This window comes from Hypanus sabinus, unplaced genomic scaffold (genome assembly GCF_030144855.1).
Source record: "Hypanus sabinus isolate sHypSab1 unplaced genomic scaffold, sHypSab1.hap1 scaffold_88, whole genome shotgun sequence".
NCBI lineage: Eukaryota > Metazoa > Chordata > Chondrichthyes > Myliobatiformes > Dasyatidae > Hypanus > Hypanus sabinus.
The window spans coordinates 430,208-451,653 of record NW_026781732.1 but is presented as its reverse complement, the minus strand read 5'-3'; the positions used below and the strand labels follow the sequence as shown (position 1 = coordinate 451,653).

Genomic DNA, 21,446 nt, shown 5'->3' with positions numbered 1-21,446 from the left:
ATAACATCATAGCTCCGAGTAATGATCCATGCTCTAAGCACATCCGCTTTGTTTATAATACTCGTTGAATTAAAATAAACAAATCGCAAGCCATCGGTTGGAGCACATCCCTTCTCTATCACCTGTCTCCTACAGCCTGCTCCAATCCCCCAGCCACGCATTTATCCTCTACCTCATTCTATTCCTCTACTCACTCTCTCGTGGAACAGGCAGTAATCCCGAGATTAATACCTTTGAAGTCCTGCTTCTCAAATTCTTTCCTTGTAGCCTTTTTTTCAGGACCTCCTCCATTTTCCTGCCTATGCCGTTGCTACCAATATGTACCACAACCTCTGGCTGTTCTCCTTCCCACTTCAGAATATCGAGGACACGATTAGAATCATCCCAGACCCTGGCACCTGGAAGGCAGACTAAAATCCGCGTTTCTTTCCTGCATCCACAGAATCCTCTGTCTAACCTCGTAACTATAGTGTCCCCTATCACTGCTGCCATCCTCTTCCTTTCCCTTCCCTTCTGAGCCACAGGGCCAGACTCTGCACCAGAGGCGCGACCACTGTTGCCACCCCCAGGTAGGTCCCACCCCCCCCAGCAGTACCCAAGCAGAAATACTTATTGTTAACAGGGACAGCCACAGGGATGCTCTCTTGCCCTTCCCTCTCCTGACTATTACCAACGTATCTGTCTCCCAAGGCCCCGGTGTGAATACCTGCCCATAGCTCCTATCTATCACCTCCTCAATCTCCCTGACCAGACGAAGGTCATCGAGCTGCATCGAAGTCGGATTCCCAACCCCTGTCCATTAACGTAATGAACAATAAATCTGTTGAAGTAACAAATCTGAGATAAAATCTCAATCAAAGCACCTATATTTTGAAGAGAATGTTCATCTCTTTAACCGTGAAGTGAAAGCCAATTTATAAACAAACTCAGTCTCTTGCAGAAAAAGTGCAACCACTTCGATTCAGACATACCGCACACCGCTGAACAGTTCTCAGGAGATACAGGAGTAGATAAATCATACAGAGCTGTTATGAATGGAAGTGCCAACGTAGAAGTGGATTCCGACTTCCCTAAAAATGAATCTAGATTGCCTTTATTAAGGGCTTGAAGAGGATGTAAGTTTTAAAGTATGTTGAGGAGAGATCCTGTTCTTTCGTGTAGTTAAATATGGAAAATGAAACTAAGCTTCATAGCAGTCATGGAAAGGAGAACAGATGGATTGGACATAGATATCCTGAAGTAGGTGAGAAATTGTATACCACAGCACTGATTGAAGGTAATTCTTCATCCAGTTAGCCGGAGTCATTCAAAAGTGAATAGCGGGAGTATGGTGCCAATGTGGGCATGAAGAGCAAATTGTAAGGAACATTGAAAATCAAGGTATATCAATGGTTTTACTGATAGAAGTTGCTGTACTCAGATTAAAGCATATACAAAAAAACAAAGATAATGTTCGGCGAAGAGTAGGGTAGAAGTTCTTAAAATGTATTATGAGACCAGTCTGGGACATGACATGATGATGTTTAAGAAAAATGCAAAAGTGCTTTGTAAATATATTACAGGCAAGAGAGGTTCAGTGTATTAGGACACTGCCAAGTGTACATTGGAGTTCAGTGTATGAGGAAATGTCTGAGGGGGAGCATTTGCTACTGCTGTTCAGGAGCATTTAAACTAATGTGGCAGGGGGATGCGAACAAGTGCAAAGAGACAGCGGTGTACAATGAGGGTAGTAAGTGAAAAGTAAAAGTGGCAGGCAGACAAATCCAGGGCATAAATCAAAAAGGGCCACTTTTCAACATAATTGTTATAAGGGCTAAGAGTGTTGTAAAAACAAGCCTGAAGGTTTTGTGTGTCAATGCAAGGAGCATTCGTAACAAGGTGGATGAATTGAATGTGCAGATAGTTATTAATGAATATGATATATTTGGGATCACAGAAACATGGCTCCAGGGTGACCAAGGATGGGAGCTCAACATCCAGCGATATTCAATATTCAGGAGGGATAGACAGGAAAGAAAAGGAGGTGGGGTAGCGTGGCTGGTTAGAGAGGAGATTAACGCAATAGAAAGGAAGGACATTAGCCTGGAGGATGTAGAATCGATATGGGTAGAGCTGTATAACACTAAGGGGCAGAAAATGCTGGTGGGAGTTGTGTACAGGCCACCTAACAGTAGTAGTGAGTTTGGGGATGGCATTAAACATGAAATTAGAAATGCTTGCGATAAAGGAACAGCAGATATAATGGGTGACTTCAATCTACATATAGATTGGTGGAACCAAATTTAAGGGTTCTTGGAATGTCTGCAGGATGGAAAGCGGCCAGTGAGTGAGTGGGCCAGTGAAGGAGTGGAGATTTGAGGCTTCGACGAGAAGAAGCGTAAGCTCAGCTTGTTCCCAGTTAGTCTTTACAATGCCTCCTGAGATGGTGATGTGCCTCTCCTGTGAGATATGACAGTCTTGGGGGAGCTCCCCTCTCCCGCAAAGTCACGTCTGCCAGAAATGCATGCGGCTGGGCGATCTGGAAGACCGTGTGAGGAATCTGGAGCAGCAGCTAGATGAACTTCGACTAATAAGGAAGAATGAGGCAGTTATAGATGAGAGCTACAGGGAGGTAGTCACACCTAGGCTGCCGGAAGCAGGACGTTAGGTGACAGTCCGAGGGGGGAAAGCGAAGGAGAGTAGACAGGTCGTGCAAAGCACCCCTGTAGCCATTCCCCTGAATAATGAGTCTACCGTCCTGGATTCTGTTGGTGAGGACGACTGACCAGGTGTGAGCCACGGTGGCAGGGCCTCTGGCAGTGAGTCTGACCCTGTGGTGCTGAAGGACGGGATGGAGAAGAGGAGAGTTGTCGTCATTGGAGACTCTATAGTCAGGGGAGCAGATAGGAGATTTTGTGAATGACAGAAGGAAACCCGTATGGTTTGTTGCCTCCCGGGTGCCAGGGTCCGGGATGTCTCTGACTGGGTGCATGACATCCTGGTACGAGAGGGAAAGCAACCAGAAGTCATGATACATGTTGGGACAAATGACATAGGCAGGAAGAGGGATAGGAAGAGTTTCGGGAACTCGGCAGAGGGCTGAAGAACAGGATCTCAAGGGTGGCGTTCTCAGGATTGCTGCCAGTACTACGTGACAGTGATGGTAAGAATTGGAGGAGATGGCAGTTGAATGCGTGGCTAAGGAGTTGGTGCAGGGGGTAGGGTTTTAGATTTTTGGACCATTAGGATAACTTCTGGGGAAGGTGGGACCCGTACAGATTGGATGGGTTGCACCTGAACTGGAGGGGGAGCAATATCCTTGCTGGTACGTTTGCTAGCATGGTTCAGGAGTGTTTAAACTAATTTGCAAGGGGGATGGAACCTGGAGCGATAGAGCGGTGAAAGAAATGCATGGAGTAAAGCCAGATCCAATAAATAGAGAGGCTTTCAGGAAAGAGAAGCAGAATAAAGGGTGTAAAGGTAGTAACAGGGGGAAAGTGCGTGTACTTCAATGCAAGAAGCTTCAGGAATAAAGGTGATGAACTGAGAGCTTGGATACATATATGGAATTATGATGTAGTGGCCATTAGGGTGACTTGGCTGGCACCAGGGCAGGAATGGAATCTCAATATTCCTGGATTTCAGTGCTTTAAAAGGGATAGAGAGGGGAGAAAAAGGGGAGGAGGGGTGACATTACTGGTCAAGGATACTATTACAGCTGCAGAAAGGGTGGGTAATGTAGCAGGATCCTCTTTTGAGTAAGTATGGGTGGAAGTCAGGAACAGGAAGGGAACAGTTACTCTACTGGGGGTATTCTATAGGCCCCCTGCTGGCAGCAGAGATACCGAGGAGCAGATTGGGAGGCAGATTTTGGAAAGGTGCAAAAATAAAAAGGTTATTATCATGGGTGACTATAACTTCCCTAATATTGATTGGCTCTTGATTAGTTCCAAGTGTTTAGATGGGACAGAGTTTGTTAAGTGAGTCCAGGACGGATTTCTGTCACAGGATGTTGACAGGCCGACTGGGGGGAATGCCGTACTAGATCTAGTATTAGGTAACGAACCGGGTCAGGTCACAGACCTGTCAGTGGGTGGCCATCCAGGGGACAGTGATCACCGCTCCCTAACCCTTAGCATTATCATGGAAAAGGACAGAATCAGAGAGGACAAGAAAACTTTTAATTGAGGAAGGGAAAATTATGAGGCTATAAGGCTAGAACTTGCGGGTGTGAATTGGGATGATGTTTTTGCAGGGAAATGTACTATGGACTTGTGGTCGATGTTTAGGGATGTTTTGCAGGATGTTAGGGATAAATTTGTCCTGGTAAGGAAGATATAGAATGGTAGTGTGAAGGAATCATGGGTGACTAGTGAAGTGGAAAATCTAGTCAGGTGGAAGAAGGCAGCATACACGAGGTTTCGGAAGCAAGGATCAGATGGGTCTATTGAGGAGAATAGGGTAGCAAGAAAGGAGCTTAATAAAGGGCTGAGAAGAGCAAGAAGGGGGCATGAGAAGGCCTTGGCAAGTAGGGTAGGAGTGAAGGTAGGAACGATTAGAGACAAAAGTGGGACGATGTACCTGGAGGCTGTGGAAGAGAGCGAGGTCCTCAATGAATACATCTCTTCGTTATTCACCACTGAGACGGAACTTGATGACGGTGAGGACAATATGAGTGATGTTGATTTTCTGGAGCATGATAATATTAAGGGAGAGGAGGTGTAGGAGTTGTTAAAATACATTAGGATGGATAAGTCCCCGGGGCCTGACGTAATATTCCCCAGGCTGCTCCATGAGGCAAGGGAAGAGATTGCTGAACCTCTGGCAAGGATCTCTATGTCCTCGTTGTCCACGGGAACGGTACCAGAGGATTGGAGGGAGGCAAGTGTTGTCCCCTTGTTCAAGAAGGTAGTAGGGATAGTCTAGCCAATTATAGACCAGTGAGCCTTACGTCTGTGGTGGGAAAGCTGTTGGAAAAGATTCTTAGAGATAGGATCTATGGGCATTTAGAGAATCATAGTCTGATCAGGGATAGTCAGCATGGCTTAGTGAAAGGCAAATCGTGCCTAACAAGACTGATAGATTTCTTTGAGGAGATGACGAGGCATATAGATGAGGGTAGAGCAGTGGATGTGATCTGCATGGATTTTAGTAAGGCATTTGACAAGGTTCCCCATGGTAGGCTTATTCAGAAAATCAGAAGGCATGGGGTCCAGGGAAGTTTGGCCAGGTGGATTCAGAATTGGCTTGCCTGCAGAAGGCAGAGGATCGTGGTGGAGGGAGTACATTCCGATTGGAAGGTTGTGACTAGTGGTGTCCCACAAGGATCTGTTCTGGGACCTCTAGTTTTGTGATTTTTATTAATGACCTGGATGTGGGGTTAGAAGGGTGGGTTGGCAAATTTACAGACGACATAAAGGTTGGTGGTGTTGTAGATAGTGTAGGGGATTGTCGAAGATTGCAGAGAGACATTGATAGGATGCAGAAGTGGGCTGAGAAGTGGCAGATAGAGTATAACCCAGAGAAGTGTGAGGTGGTACACTTTGGTAGGACAAAATCCAAGGCAGAATACAAAATAAATGGCAGGATACTTGGTAGTGTGGAGGAGCCGAGGGATCTGGGGGTACATATCCTCAGATCCCTGAAAGTTGCGTCACAGGTAGATAGGATAGTTAAGAAAGTTTATGGGGCGTTAGCTTTCATAAGTCGAGGAATAGAGTTTAAGAGTCGCGATGCAATGATGCAGCTCTATAAAACTCCAGTTAGGCCACACTTGGAGTACTGTGTCCAGTTCTGGTCGCTTCACTATAGGAAGGATGTGGAACCATTGGAAAGGGTACCGAGATTTACCAGGATGCTGCCTGGTTTAGATGCTATGGATTATGATCAGAGATTAAGGGAGCTAGGGCTTTACTCTTTGGAGAGAAGGTGGATGAGAGGAGACATGATAGAGGTATACAAGATATTAAGAGGAATAGACAGAGTGGACAGAGAGCGCCTCTTTCCCAGGGCACCACTGCTCAGTACAAGAGGACATGGCTTTAAGATAATGGGAGGGAAGTTCATGGGGGATATTAGAGGAAGGTTTTCCACTCAGAGAGTGGTTGATGCGTGGAATGAGTCAGTGGTGGAGGCAGATACACTAGTGAAGTTTAAGAGACTACTAGACAGGTATATGGAGGAATTTATGGTTGGCGGTTATGTGGGAGGCAGGGTTTGAAGGTCAGCACAACATTGTGGGCCGAAGGGCCTGTAATGTGCTGTCCTATTCTATAGTCTATAATCTATGGTTTTCTGAACCAACATGTCAAGGACCCAAATAGGGAGCAGGCCATTCTAGACTGGGTATTGAGCAATGAGGAAGGATTAGTTACCATTCTTGTTGTGCGAGGCCCCTTGGGTAAGAGTGAGCATAATATGGTGTAATTCTTCATTAAGATGGAGAGTGACATAGTTAATTCAGAAACAAAGGTACTGACCTTAAAGAAGGGTAACTTTGAAGGTACGAGACGTGAATTAGCTAAGATAGACTGGCAAATAATACTTAAATTGTTGACAGTGGATATGCAATGGCAAGCATTTAAAGATCGCATGGATGAACTACAACAATTGTTCATCCCAGTTTGGCAAAAGAATAAACCAGGGAAGGTAGCGCACCCGTAGCTGACAAGGGAAATTAAGGACAGTATCAAGTCCAAAGAGGAAACATACAAATTAGCCAGAAAACGCGGCACACCTGAGGACTGGGAGACATTCACAGTCCAGCAAAGGAGGACAAAAGGCTTAATTAGGAAAGGGATAAAAAAGATTATGAGAGAAATCTGGCAGGGAACATAAAAACTGACTGTTAAAGTTTTTTAAAAATAAGTGAAAAGAAAAAAAAAGATTGGTTAAGACAAATGTAGCTCCCTTACAGTCAGAAACTGGTGAATTGAACATGGGGAACAAGGACATGGCAGACCAATTGAATAACTACTTTGGTTCTTTCTTCACTAAGGAAGACATAAATAATCTTCCGGAAATAGTAGTGGACCGAGGGTCCAGTGAGATGGAGGAACTGAGGCAAATACATGTTAGTAGGGAAGTGGAGTTAGGTAAATTGAAGGGTTTAAAGGCAGACAAATCCCCAGGGCAAGATGGTCTGCATCCCAGAGTGCTTACGGAAGTAGCCCAAGAAATAGTGGATGCAACAGTGATAAATTTTCAAAACACTTTAGATTCTGGATTAGTTCCCGAGGATTGGAGGGTGGCTAATGTAGCCCCACTTTTTAAAAATGAAGGGAGAGAGAAACCGGGGAATTATAGACCGGTTAGTCTGACATCGGTGGCGGGGAAAATGCTAGAGTCGGTTATCAAAGATGTGATAACAGCACATTTGGAAAGTGGTGAAATCATCGGAGAAAGTCAGCATGGATTTGTGAAAGGAAAATCATATCTGACGAATCTTATAGAATTTTTTGAGGATTTAACTAGTAGAGTGGGTAGGGGAGAACAAGTGGATGTGGTATATTTGGATTTTCAAAAGGCTTTTGACAAGGTCCCAGACAGGAGATTAGCATGCAAACTTAAAGCACACGGTATTGGGAGCATGGTATTGATGTGGATGGAGAATTGGTTGGCAGACAGGAAGCAAAGAGTGGGAATAAACGAGACCTTTTCAGAATGGCAGGCAGTGACTAGTGGGGTAACTCAAGGCTCAGTGCTGGGACCTCAGTTGTTTACAATATATATTAATGATTTAGACGAGGGAATTCAATGCAGCATCTCCAAGGTTGCGGATGACACGAAACTGGGTGGCAGTGTTAGCTGTGAGGAGAATGCTAAGAGGATGCAGGGTGACTTTGATAGGTCAGGTGAGTGGGCAAATTCATGGCAGATGCAATTTAATGTGGATAAACGCAAGGTTATCCACTTTGGTGGTAAGAACAGGAAAACAGATTATCATCTGAATGGTGGCCGATTTGGAAAAGTTGGGGGGGAGTGGAGTGCAATGAGACCTGGGTGTCATTGTACACCAGTCATTGAAATTGGGCATGAAGGTACAGCAGGCGGTGAAAAAGGCGAATCATATGTTGGCATTCATAGCAAGAGGATTTGAGTACAGGAGCAGGGAGGTTCTACCGCAGTTGTACAAGGCCTTTGTGAGACCACACCTAGAGTATTGTGAGCAGTTTTGGTCCCCTATTCTGAGGAAAGCGATTCTTACCCTAGAGGGAGTACAAAGAAGGTTCACTACATTGATTCCTGGGATGGCAGGACTTTCATAAGAAGAAAGACTGGATCAACTAGGCTTATACTCACTGGAATTTAGAAGATTGAGGGGGGATCTTACTGAAAGGTATAAAATTCTAAAGGGATTTGACAGGCACGATGCAGAAAGATTGTTCCTGATGTTGAGGGAAGTCCAGAATGAAGGGTCACAGTTTAAGGATAAAGGGGAAGCCTTTTAGGACCGAGATGAGGAAAAACCTCTTCACACAGAGAGTGGTGAATCTGTGGAATTCTCTGCCTCAGAAAACAGTTGAGAGGCCAGTTCATTTGCTATATTTAAGAGGGAGTTACATATGGCCCTTGTGGCTAAAGGGATCAAGGGGTATGAAGAGAAAGCAGGTACAGTGTTCTGAGTTGGATGATCCTCCATGAACGTACTGAATGGCAGTGCAGGCTTGAAGGGCTGAATGGCCTACTCCTGCACCTATTTTCTATTTTTCTATGTTTCTATGAAACCTCCAGGGGTGTATTCAGGAATCGACCATGTACCGGGACAGTCTAGGAACAGCATGGTGCTTCACAGTGTGTTAAGTCTAGCCAGGGCTGTCTGCAGTTTTACAGTGCTTCAACACCCTGCCAGACGTCTGTTCAGTCCATGGTCATAATGTGGATTAAATGAAGTATAGCTTAACATTCGTGCAAATTGTGCTGAGTGGGACTTGAGCTGAAGGAACTGCTTCATTAGTTTTAGGGATACAGCACAGTGACAGACCCTTCCAGCTCATGCGCCCAATTACACCGATGTGACCAATTAACAGAGTGACCTCTACATCTGGATATGGACTGATTAAGGATAGTCAGCATGGCTTCGTGTGTGATGTGATAGGTCATCTCGAACCAAACTTATAGAGTTCTTCGAGGAATTTACCGGGAAAATTGATGATGAAGGCCAGGCAGTAGATGCTGTCCAGATGGACTTTAATACGGCAAGGACCCGCATGGGTGCTTGGTGAAGAGGTTTCAGTTGCTCGGCATTCAAGATGAGGTATTAAATTGGACTTGACACTGGCTTTGAGGGATAAGCCAGAGAGTTGCCTGTCTGAGTTGAGGCAGGTGACATGTACTGCAGGAATTGGTGTTGGGTCTGTTGTTGTTTGTCATCTATATCAAAGATCTGGATTATAATGTAGCTGACTGGATCAGCACATTTCCAATGACATCAATATTTGGGGTGTAGTGGAGAACAACGAAGTCTAACATGACTCGCAGCGGGATCTGAAACGTTAGGAAAAATGACTGAACATAGCAGATACAAATTAAAGCAGACAACTCCGTGATGTTGAACTTTGATAGGGCCAACCACCGTCTACACAGTGAATGGTGGGGCACTAAGGAATGTGATAGAGCAAAAAGATCTGGGAATACTAGTACATAATTAATTGAAAGTGGCGTCTTGGGTAGACAGGGTCATTAAGAAAACTTATGGCGTATTGGCCTTCATAAACCAAAGTATTGAGTACAGGAGGTGGGATGTTATGTTGAAGTTGTGCAAGACATTGGTGAGGCCTAGTTTGGAGTATTGTGTGAAGTTTTGGTGACCTGCAGAAAAGATGGAAATACCTGTCAAAGAGTTCAGTGAACATATTGCACAGACGGTGCCAGGTCTGGAAGACCTGAGTTATAACACAAATTTGAATAGATTAGGTCTGTAAACCTTGGAACGCAGAAAATCAAGAGGAGAATTGATAGAGGTATACAAAATTATGGGGGATATAAATAAGGAAAATGTAAGCAAGCTTTTTCCACTGACAATATCTGGGTCTACAACTAGAATCCACGGTGAATGTTTAAGGGGAATACATGGGGAAACACCTTCACTCAGAGTGTGAAACACATTGCCAGCCCAAAGTAGTGCATATAATGTCAATTTCAACATTTAAGAAGTTTGGATAGGTACATGGATGGAGGTCAGTGGGAGTAGGCAGTTTAAGTGGTTCAGCAAGGAATAGATCAGCCGATGGGCCTGTTTCTGTGTTGTACTTCTCTGTGACTCCATCTTCAGAATGTGGGAAAAAACCTGAAAATCCAGAAGAAACCCACACGGTCACGGAGAGACAGTACAAGCTCCTTAGTCTGCCTCGGGAATTGAACCGAGATCACTGATGTTGAAAGCAGTAGTCTAACAGCAACTCCACAATGTCACCCTAACCGTGGAAGAACTTCCTGATTCTCCCACTCTCAGACAATCTGGGATATGCTGCTGTGTTACCAGCCAGCATTGTTGGGATTCACAACACCTCAGCCGACTGCCAGCAACGTCTAGGGCTTTCTTGGGCAGGAGGACCTTGCTGGGTGTAGATGCCTGAGTGACTTATGGCCAAACAGTCAAAATACTGAACTGAGTTATTTTACAAAATATCAGAAAAGGTCTGAAGTGTTCCAACTCAGATACCAATTCACTGATAGAGATTTCCAGTCAAGACCATCCCTTTCCACAAACACTGACAGTTGGATTCCTAGTTTCAGTTATCTATGAACAATCGCTGTTCAACATCATTTCTGTCAAGTAATCAGTTTGAATCATTTATTTCATCACTCACCCTTGAGTTGCGAAGATAACTCACAAAAGCCACGGCTGACATTCATATGTTCATATGGATCAGGACCTGTTGACATCGAAAAACTTTCATGAAATTGAATCCAACATGCATTGTTAAATCTGGAAAGTTTCAATCTGATTTAGGTCAGAGTGCGTTATTTCATGGTACCAAATTCCTGGATTTCCTTCAGTATCCTTTCCAACTTTGGTAACTCCTTCCTCACTTCCACAAAGGATTCCCACATCATTCTCTGGGCCTTTGCGCCTTTCTCCGTCACCAGACTGAGGAAGAGTTTGGAACTCTCTGTCCGGTTTCCCCACTCCGCAAGCTCCTTGACTTCCTGTGAAGAACAACAGTGAAGATCGGATGGACAGACACAGAACGATGAGGAAAATATGCTCATTGATGGGACATTCAACTAGTCGTCTCATTGCCCAAGAGCACCGGGACAACCACCGGTCTGTCTCCTGGTCCATTCTGAAAATCTATGGGTTCAAGCAACGGAACCGAAACACGAACTGAACACAATTACAAGTCGGTATTATTATTGCAGAGTGACGTAATCACTTTTGCCACATTTCTTCATAATGCTTGTAGAGCTGTTACATGTTTTTGTTGGTGACGGCAATGTGAGGTAGGCATTGGCCATTCACCAGTGGATTATGGCTCGTTACAACTCTACTGTTCCTGCACAATGCATTGTCCTTCTCGCTGCTCTCTGGTCTGGGTCTGTCTCTTTCAGTGTGATGGAAGTGACATGGATGAGCTCAGTGAGAACATTTCCTACCCACAAACACTTGGGCTGATGACCTCTGTTGGCAGATACCACATTTGGAAAGTTGACTATCTTCGATTATATTGGATTGTGTCTTGATTGGTCTCTGGGACAACTCAACAAATCCCTGTTCATGATATTGACTGTCCTAAAGGATCCTCCGGGCTGATGTGGCCTGATCTAAAGTGAATTTCCGGAGTTGGTTATCAGATTCTATATCATGAATACATTCATACTGTCCTGGAAAAATGGAGCTGGTGAAAAACAGTGAAGCTTTATTGGCAGCAAAGAAAACTCTAAATACTCATTCAATAACACTTTTCTGTGCTACCAATTATTGAAACGTTTTTCATTTGCAAGTTGTTATTTTTGAACCGACCTGGTGTATGTGTGGTGCTGTGGGGAAATTCGGCAAGCTGGCGTCTTGAGTGTACACTTCCACCACTGTCATTGGTAATGAGAACTTGTGGCCAGATCAAAGTGGCAGGGAACGGGCCCGAAAGCGAGTAATCAGCCAATGTTTGGTCGATATCAGTGCTAGACCAGATCAAAAAGGTTCCGATGCCGCGGCTGCGAGCGAGGGTGTTTAGTTCACTGATTCACGAAGTTTACTCACATCTGCGGTACTGGTCTGGGCTCAAGGACTGGCTGCAGCAGTGAATGTGGCTCAGTGGCCGTGGACTCACTTTCCACGTTGGTGGTCTCTGCGGTTCATATTCTCGGTGTTAATTATTTACTTTTAGTGTTCGGACAATCTGTTCTGTTTATCAAACATTGGGTGTTTGGCGGCCTTTGTCATGTGAGTTTTTATTTTTTAAATGGGTTCTATTGTGTTTCTTCAATTTCTGTAAGAAAGTGAATCTCAGGGTTGTATACTGTATACATATTTCGATAATAAATGTTGTTTGAAACTATGGAATGCGGAAGATAATTTGAGAAACAGGTGATAGGAAAGTTTTAGGGTGATATGGCCCATTTTCCTGTTGTGTGATTCTAATTCTAGGGTCACAACACATTGGCGAAATTCCAGGCACCTGGCTGTGTTCGGGAGTAATGTGACCACATCGATGTGGTAGCCAGGTGTCCCATCACACACGGCAGCAGCGAACTGGACATTTCCATCGTCCATGAGGAGAAATGAAATTAATCCCAAAGTGACCAAAGGCCTTGATGGGTATTTTGATCAGGTTTTCATTTCTAATGCTGATTCATTGAATCACATTTCTCTCAGCATTGTGTTGAGCTCAGCCTATTTGGACTGATGAATTAAGTTTGAATCTGCAGTTCGGAATTTTCTAATTCACTGATTTTCACCCTGGTGGGAAGGTTTTGGTCACAAAATTGTTCAGTGATCAATATCATCACTGCAGTGTACAGAAGCAAGAGGATGAGCCAGCCTGACCGTAGTCTCTCATCCCTCCTTTCACTAAAATGAACGGGATCCCAGCTGTTACTCCCAATCACCTCGTGTTCCTGTTCACTGAATTGTCCCTCCTGTCTCAACGTCCAGCTGAGTCCTTCTACCCGTTCTTCAATTGCAGGTTTCAGTCTCTCTCGGTAGAAAATAGTCAGGTGGAGCAGCTGATAATCTTCGCACTGCGTCAGGAGATCTGAGATCGTAGATTTGGAATCTGGGAATAGAAATATGAAAATGCAGTACTGTGCAACATGGAGTGGAGAGCGAGTTGGTAAAGATGATGGGGAGCAAATTATGTTGGAAAAGGTGATTATGGAGCATGCGCCGCAGGGAGGGCATGAGACCCATGGCAAAGATGGTGTGAGGAGTGTGGGGCAGATTGCAGAGAGGGTGGGAGGGGTGTAGGACAGTAGCAGTAAAGGAGTGCCTGGGGTGGGGTGTAGTGAGAGCATGGACACATTCAGCCCTGAGACACGAGACAAGGTCATTTGATTCCAAACAACTGGATTATTGATCATTACAGAATATCTCTCTGGTGTTCTTTCCCTTCTCGTTTCCAAACCATGATTCGCCTCGCTTTGACCCCTTCCAACATTGTACACAATAAAGACCCATATCAGAGTCAGGTTTATTATCACTCACACATGTCACTTTTTTTTTGTTTTGCAGCTGCAGTTACATAAAATTACTACAGTATTGCGCAAAAGTGTTGGAGACATATAAACAGCTAGGGTGCCAAAGATGCAGCCAGTTAGAATGCCTTGCATGGTACGTCTAGAAATTTGCGCAATACTGATTTTGGTGACATACCAAATCTCCTCAAACTCCTGATGAAATATAGCCTTCTGAATAGCTGCATCGATATTTTGGGTCCAGGTTAGGCCCTCAGACATAGTGACACCCAGGAACTTGAAACTGCTCACTCTCTCCACCTGATCTCTCTTTGAGAACTTGTGTGTGTTCCCTTGTTATACCCTTTCTGAAGTTCTTTGGTTTTACTGGCATTGAGCGCAAGGTTGTCGCTCGATCACTATCTAATGTATCTCGCTCCCGTTCGCCCCTCATCACCATCTGAAAGTCTGGCAACAATGGTTTTATTGTCAGCAAATTTATAGATGGCATTTAAGTTGTGCTGGCTACAAAGTCCAATTCTACATAAATCTGAACCCTCCACTCACCCCTCCCCCCTCCGCACCAGTTCCTTAGCTATGCATTCATCTGCCAAGTCATCGTATATTTATCCCCACGCTGGCCAGTAATCCTGAAATTACTACTCTGGTAGGCCTGTTTTCTACCTAGCTCCCTGAAATCTCTTACCAGAACCACCTCACCTTTACTACCTGTGCTACTCACTCCTTCTGCACTTTTTAAATGATGTGGAACTGAACCGAATCGTCCTTGGCACCTGGGAGGCAACATAACATACGGGACTCTGCATCGTGCCCACAAAATCTCATCTCTGTTCCTCCGACTAAGGAATCTTCCATCATCACTACATCTCTGTTCTCTTCTGAGCCACAGCAGAAGAAACTGTTCAAGATATTCCTGTATTCTCCAGCTAAGCTTTTTTTTTACTGCATATGTAGAAGTGCCAGCAATGATCTTTCAGGAATTCATTGATTCTGGCATGGCTCACAAGGAATGGCAAATTGCAAATTTTGCTACTCTCTTCAATAATGGACTGGGTCAGAAGAAATGAAATTATAGGCTTGGTAGTCTGAAATCACTGGCTGCAAAAGTTTAGATGTCGATTGTTAAGGGTACTTGATACTCTTAAGGGTACCAAGGGTAGTTGGTTTCGGGTACTTGGAGGCACATGATAAAAGTACACCGTGGTCAGCATGGATTTCTCAAGGAAAAATTGTGCCTGACAAATCTGTTGGAATTCTTTGTAGAAATAATAAACAGGATAGACAAAGGAGAATCCGTGGATAATGTGTGCTTAGATTTTCAGAAGGCTTTTGACAAGTTGCCACCCAAGAGGCTGCTGAACATGTTACGTGTCCACGGCGTTACAGGAAAAGTTCTAGCATGGATTAAGGATTGGCTGATTGGCTGTAGGCAAAGAGTAGGACAAAGGGTTTCTATTTCTGGTTGGCTACTGGTGACTAGTCGTGTTCCATAGACATCTGTGTTGGGAACGTTATACTTCAATGATTTCGATAACAGAATTAAAGGCTTAGTGGCCAGATTTCCAGATGATATGAGGAGGAGAAGGTAGTTTTGAGGAAGTAGAGAGGCTATCCTCGGAACGCGGAAGTACTTGGACTGATTGGGAGAATGGGCGAAGATATGGCATGTTTAATACAGTGTCGGGAAATGTCTGATCATTCACTTTGTTAGAAGGAATAAAAGGGTTGTCCTTTTACTGAATGGAATGAAAATTCAATAACCTGAGGTACAAAGCGGCATGGGAGTGCTTGTGCAGGATGTCTTCAATGTTGATTTGCAGGTTGAGTCGGTGGTGATAAAAGCAAATGCAATTAATTTCGAGTGGACTAAAATATAAAAACAAGTATGTAACGTTGAGTCTTTATAAAGCACTGGCGAGGCCCCACCTTGAGTGATGTGAGGGTTTTGGTTCCTTATCGAAAGAAATGGTGTGCTGACATTGGAGAGGTTTCAAAGAAAGATCATAAGAATGTTTACGGGAATGAGTTGCCATATGAGGGGCATATGAGGAGCGTCTGACGGCTCTGGACCTCTACACAGGAATTCAGGAGAATGAGGGTGACCTCATTGAAACCTGTCTAATTTTGAAATAATGGATGTGCAGAAGACGATTTGTATGGTGGAGGAGTCTAAGAACAGAGAACACAGAGTCAGAATACAGGGACTTCTGTTTACAACGGTGATGAGGATGAATATCATTCACCAGAGAGTGGTGAATCTGTGGAATTCGTTGATATAGGCAGCTGTGGAGGTCAAGTCATTTGGTACGTTTAAGGAAGAGGTTGTTAGTATTCGTGATTAGTCAGGGCCTGAAGCGATAAGGCTAGAAGGCAGGAGACTGTGGCTGAGAGGCAAAATTGATCAGACATGATTAAATGCTGGACTGTGCTCGTTGAGCCAAATGACCTAGTTCTATTCCTGTATCTTATGGATCGATTCAAAACAGATTAGTATGAATTTATTCCCTATCGTGACTCCTTGAAATTCTCTTGCACAAACTGTTTAGGACTGGAATCTTAAACACGTTCAAGGCGGAAGTATCAAAGATTCTGGAAAAAGAGCAAAAAAGTCATAGTGAGGACAGGCTTCATTAATTGTGATCTTACTCAATGGTGCAAGAGGATCAGCAGCCATTTGCCCCACCTAGTTCCTGCTTGCATTCACCCTAAATATTCAAACCCACCAATGTCAAAAAGTACCTCTGGTCCTTGGCAGAAATGCACTGCAGATATTTGCTGGCCAGATTTCAACAGCATCTCTGAAACCCACAGTCAAAAAGATAGCAAGTGCAACACGTGCAGCACTGCCCTGTGCACGAAACACACTTAGAGAAATAGCCTTCCCTTCCACATTACCATCAAAATTCTGAATCATCTTCGAAACTGCCCCGTTCTCATGCGGTTTGGCTTGATTGGAATCAACACCTCACTCACCGGGCAACTGACAGACAATACATTACATCCTTACCGGAGACACAGATCCCTAAATATTTCAATATACAAAGTTCCGAGAAACAAAGCAAGAGTGATCTGAGATATCTCTGCCAGAAATTCTTCAAATGATAAACTCTGGAAGGACAAGGTTTAAGGAAACTGGGGTGGTTTCTTTGGAAATGTGTGATTCTTTCAAGGTATTATTTAGAACAATTATTTCGAGGTAAATGAATTCAGACATGCCATGCTGAATAACTAGGTGAGACTATCCTTTGGCATTTCAGTCAAATAGCACGAATCAAGAGTTTCAGGCATTTGTGGAAGGATTAATGAGAAAACGAATATTCTGACTTTCCATTTCTAGGGTGGTACAAGTTTACATCCCTCTTTTCCAAGAATGAATATTTTCTGTCTGATACACAGCACACAACAAATGGGAGTACATACACCATCTCAGAGACACCACACTGTGATGGGAGGACAGCCCCTGTCTGAGAGACACCACCCTGTAGATGGGAGAACATTCCGTCTCAGCGACACCACACTGTGATGGGAGAACATTCCCAGTCTGAGAGACACCACACTGCAGATGGGAGAACATTCCCTGTCTCAGAGACACCGCACTGTGATGGGAGACCATTCCCTGTCTCAGAGACACCGCACTGTGATGGGAGAACATTCCCTGTCTGAGAGACACCGCACTGCAGATGGGAGAACAGACCCTGTCTGACAGATACCAAACTGCACCTTCTCTATTTCATTCCCCATTTGCCCGGCTCACCTTAATTCATTGCCTGCCCATCACATCCTTCTGGTTCTCCTTCCCCCTTTTTCTTTCTTCCATGGGCTTCTGTCGTCTCCTATTAGATTTCCCCTCTCCAGTTCTGTATGTCTACCACCAAATGACTTCCCAACTCTTTACTTCATCCATCGCAACCCCTTCCCCACCCGATTTGACCTACCTCTTTGTGTTTCTCCAGTCACTACCCCATCCCTCTAACTCTGACTCCTCACATTTTTCTTTCCTCCTGTCCTGCTGATGGGACCCGGCCCAAAACGTCAACTGTTCTTTATTCTTAGTGGATTCTATATTGGGTTTCTGGGAAAAGTTAAGGGAGTGGTAGTACATGGTTACCTCTCTGAGTGGAAGTCGGGACCAGTGGAATGTTACGGTAATCAGTTCTGAACCCTTTGTTGTTTGTCATCTGGATGAAAATGTGGTTACCTAGGGTCACAAATTAAAGCATCCTGACTGAATGCATCAGTGCCTGGTATGGGAGCGGTACTTCCCTCAGTCAGAGGACACTGCAGAGACTGGTGCAGACAGTCCAGTGCATCTGTAGACGTGAACCTCCCACTTTTAATGACATTTATTAAAAAAAAACTGGTGTGTAAAAAGGACCCGAATGATCATTGGGGACCCGACTTAACCTAATGGCAAACTGTTCCAGCTGCTACCATCTGTGAAACGGTACTGCAGCATAAAAGCCAGGACCAACAGGATCCGGGACAGCTTCTTCCATCAGACCATCAGACTGATTAAGTCAGAAACGTTAAATAAACATTTTTACTCCTCTTTTTTCAAGGTAGTGCATCGGGTGCATATGTCACAGGCCAAATTAACCTGTATTTTTTTTCTAATATTAATCCTATTTGTGATAGATGTAATATTGAGGTGGCTATATTAATACATATGTTCTGGTCTTGGATCAAGTTAGATAATTTTTGGAAAGAAGGAAACTTTGTCAAAGGTTCTAAATTTGGATTTACAACCGAAATTACTTACAACAATTTTAGGGATCATTCCTTCGGAACCAGAAGATATTCCTGCTTCCACTCAACGGATGATTGCTTTCACAACTATATTGGCTAGAGAGCCATTCTGCGTTAATGGAAGGATTCTAATCAACCTACTGTTATTTATTGGCTTACCTCCATTATGTTTCAGTTCAGAGAAAATAAGAAGTCGGTCATTTGATACATCCTCTAAATTAGAGGAAACTTAGAGACCTTTTATTCAATATTTTCATATGCTCTGAATTATAGCCCTTCCAGTTACTTTTTTGAAGTTTTGGATTTGATCAGAAATTATTCTTTTTGGCTTTCACTCAGTTTGAGCTTTCACTCACTTTTGGGTTTACGCCAATTATAAAGGTTTCTTTATCTTTGTTTTCCTTTTATGGATAAGAGGAGAATCAATTACCTTTCTCTTTATCATATACTATTAGATTAATACTTTGTTTGATCTTGATAATGTAAATTTTTCCTTTTATTCGAACTGACATTGATATAGACATTCGTGATCATTGTCCTCCCGTTTATATATATATATATATATATACACACACAGATACATATATATATTTTTTCACTTAAATAATAAAATTGATAAAGAAGATTTTTTTTCACTCCTCATGTATATTGAAATTTAGCTACAAATTGGCATGTATGATGTTGTGGCCATCTCTGAAACTTGTCTAAAGGATAGCTGTCATAGGGATCACAACGTCCAAGGATATATGGTGTATTGGAAAGATAGGTTAGTAGGCAGAGGGGGTGGTGTGGCCTTGTGCATAAAAAAGTTATTGTATCATTAGAAAGGGATGACATGGGATCGGAAGCAGCAGATTCTTTATGGGATGAACTAAGAAATGGCGAGGGTAAGTGGACCCTAATGGCAATTCTGTATAGGCCTCCATACAGCATCCGGGATGTGGTTTACAAATTACAGTAGGAGATAGAAAAGGGGTGCGAGAAGGGCAATCTCATGATAATCATTGGGAATTTTAACATGAAATTGGATTTGGAAAACCAGGCCAGTACTGGACCTCAAGAAAGAGAGTTTGTAGAATGCCTAAAGGATGGTTTTTTAGAACAGTTTATTGTTGAGCCCACAAGGGCTATTCTGGACTGGGTGCTGTGCAATGAACTGGAGGTGATAAGAGAGCTTAAGGGTAAGGAGCCCTTAGGGAGCAGTGATCACAATATGATCGAGTTCACTTTGAAATTTGAGAAGAAGAAACTAAATTCCAGTATGTCGGTATTTCAGTGGAATAAAGGGATTTGCAATGTATGAGAGGACAAATGGCCAAGGTTGACCTGAAAGGCACACTAGCAGGAAGGACAGCAAAGCAGAAATGGCTGGAGTTTCTGAAAAATGTAAGGTAAGTACAGACAGATATATTCCAAATAAGATGAAATTTTCGAATGGAAGTAAGACACCACCATGGCTGGCATGTCAGAGCCAAAGTAAAAGTAAATGATAGAGGATTGGAAAGCTTTTAAAAATATGCAGAAAGGAACTAAAAGGATCATTAGGGAGGAAAATATTGTTTATGAAAGGAAGCTGGCAACTAATACCAAACAAGATAGCAAATGTTTTCTTTAAGTATATAAAGAGTAGATATAGGACATTACAAAATTACGCTTGTGGTATTGTAATGAGAGATACAGAAATGACAGAGGAACTGAATGTGTATTTTACATCGGTCTCCACAGTGGAAGACATCTGCAGTTTACCAGATATTCAAGAGTGTCAGGGAAGTGAAGTAGGCGCAGTAAAAATTACGACTGAGAAGGGGCCCGGGAAGCTTTATGCTCTGAGGGTGCGTAAATCTCCTGGACCTGATGGAATGCACCCTCGGGTTCTGAAGGAAGTAGCGGGAGAGACTGATGAGACAATAACTAAGATCTTTCAAAATCGATAGATTCTGGTATTGTATCTGATGACTGGAAAAATTGCAAATGGTATTCTGCTACTTAAGAGGGTTGGGAGGCAGCAGAAAGTAAACTATAGACCTGTTAGCCTGACTTCAGTGATTTGAGAAGTTGTTGGAATCGATAGATAGGGATGACACTACGGAGTACCTGGAGGCACATGGCAAGACAGGCCAAATCCAGCATGGTTTCCTGAAAGGAAAATCCTGCCTGACTAACCTACTGCATTTTTTTTCTGGAAGTTACCAGCAGGGTAGACAAACGAGATGCAGTGGAAGTGGTGTACTTGGATTTTCAGAAGTACTTTGAGAGGTGCAACACAGGAGGCTGCTTAGCAATATGCAGACATCGCATCCTGCAGAAACTCATTTCAAGTCAAGTCAAGTCACTTTTATTGTCATTTCGACCATAACTGTTGGTCGAAATGAGGTCCAATACTGGCATGGTTTTCTCAATCCAATTTCATGTTAAAATTCCCAATGATTGCTAAGCTGGTACATAGTAAAAATGAGACAACGTTTTTCAGGACCACGGTATTACAGGGCACAGTACAAAAAAACTAGACTGAACTACGTAATAAAAAAATACAACACAGAGAAAGCTAGACTACAGACCTACACAGGAATGCATAAAGCGCACAAAAACAGTGCATACATTACAATAAATAATAAACAGGACAGTAGGGCAAGGTGTCAGGCCAGGCTTCGGGTATTGAGGAGTCTGATAACTTGAGGGAAGAAGCTTGGGGACTGTTACATAGTCTGGTCGTGAGAGCCTGAATGCTTTGGAGCCTTTTCCCAGATGGCAGAAGGGAGAACAGATTGTGTGACGGGTGCATGGGGACCTTCATAATACTGTTTCCTTTGTGGATGCAGCGTGTAGTGTAAATGTCCGTGATGGTGGGAAGAGAGACCCTGATATTCTTCTCAGCTGACCTAACTATCCGCTGCAGGGTCTTGCGATCCAAGATGGTGACATTTCTGAACCAGGCAGTGATGCTCAGGATGCTCTCAATACAACCCCTGTAAAAAGTGATAAGGATGGGGGGGTGGGAGATGGACTTTCCTCAGCCTTTGCAAAAAGTAGAGATGCTGCTGGGCTTTCTTTGCTATGGAGCTGGTGTTGAGGCACAAGGTGAGATT

At 43.6% G+C, this 21,446-nt stretch overlaps 2 protein-coding genes across 3 annotated transcripts in view; both read right to left on the bottom strand.

The window, feature by feature from the left end:
* Window positions 1–21,446, bottom strand: part of LOC132390375 (zinc finger protein 239-like) — a 445,145-nt gene that overhangs the window by 80,621 nt on the left and 343,078 nt on the right. The gene's annotated exons all lie outside the window — the stretch shown is intronic.
* The window catches only part of LOC132390381 (NACHT, LRR and PYD domains-containing protein 3-like), a 58,601-nt gene that overhangs the window by 7,958 nt on the left and 29,197 nt on the right, over window positions 1–21,446 (bottom strand). For both annotated transcript variants that reach the window (XM_059962998.1, XM_059962999.1), the window contains exons 9-11: window positions 13,030–13,196; window positions 10,959–11,130; window positions 10,791–10,856 (exon numbers count right to left, since the gene is read on the bottom strand). In XM_059962998.1, coding sequence (XP_059818981.1) covers window positions 10,791–10,856; window positions 10,959–11,130; window positions 13,030–13,196 — 405 coding nt within the window. The remainder of the gene's footprint in view (window positions 1–10,790; window positions 10,857–10,958; window positions 11,131–13,029; window positions 13,197–21,446) is intronic.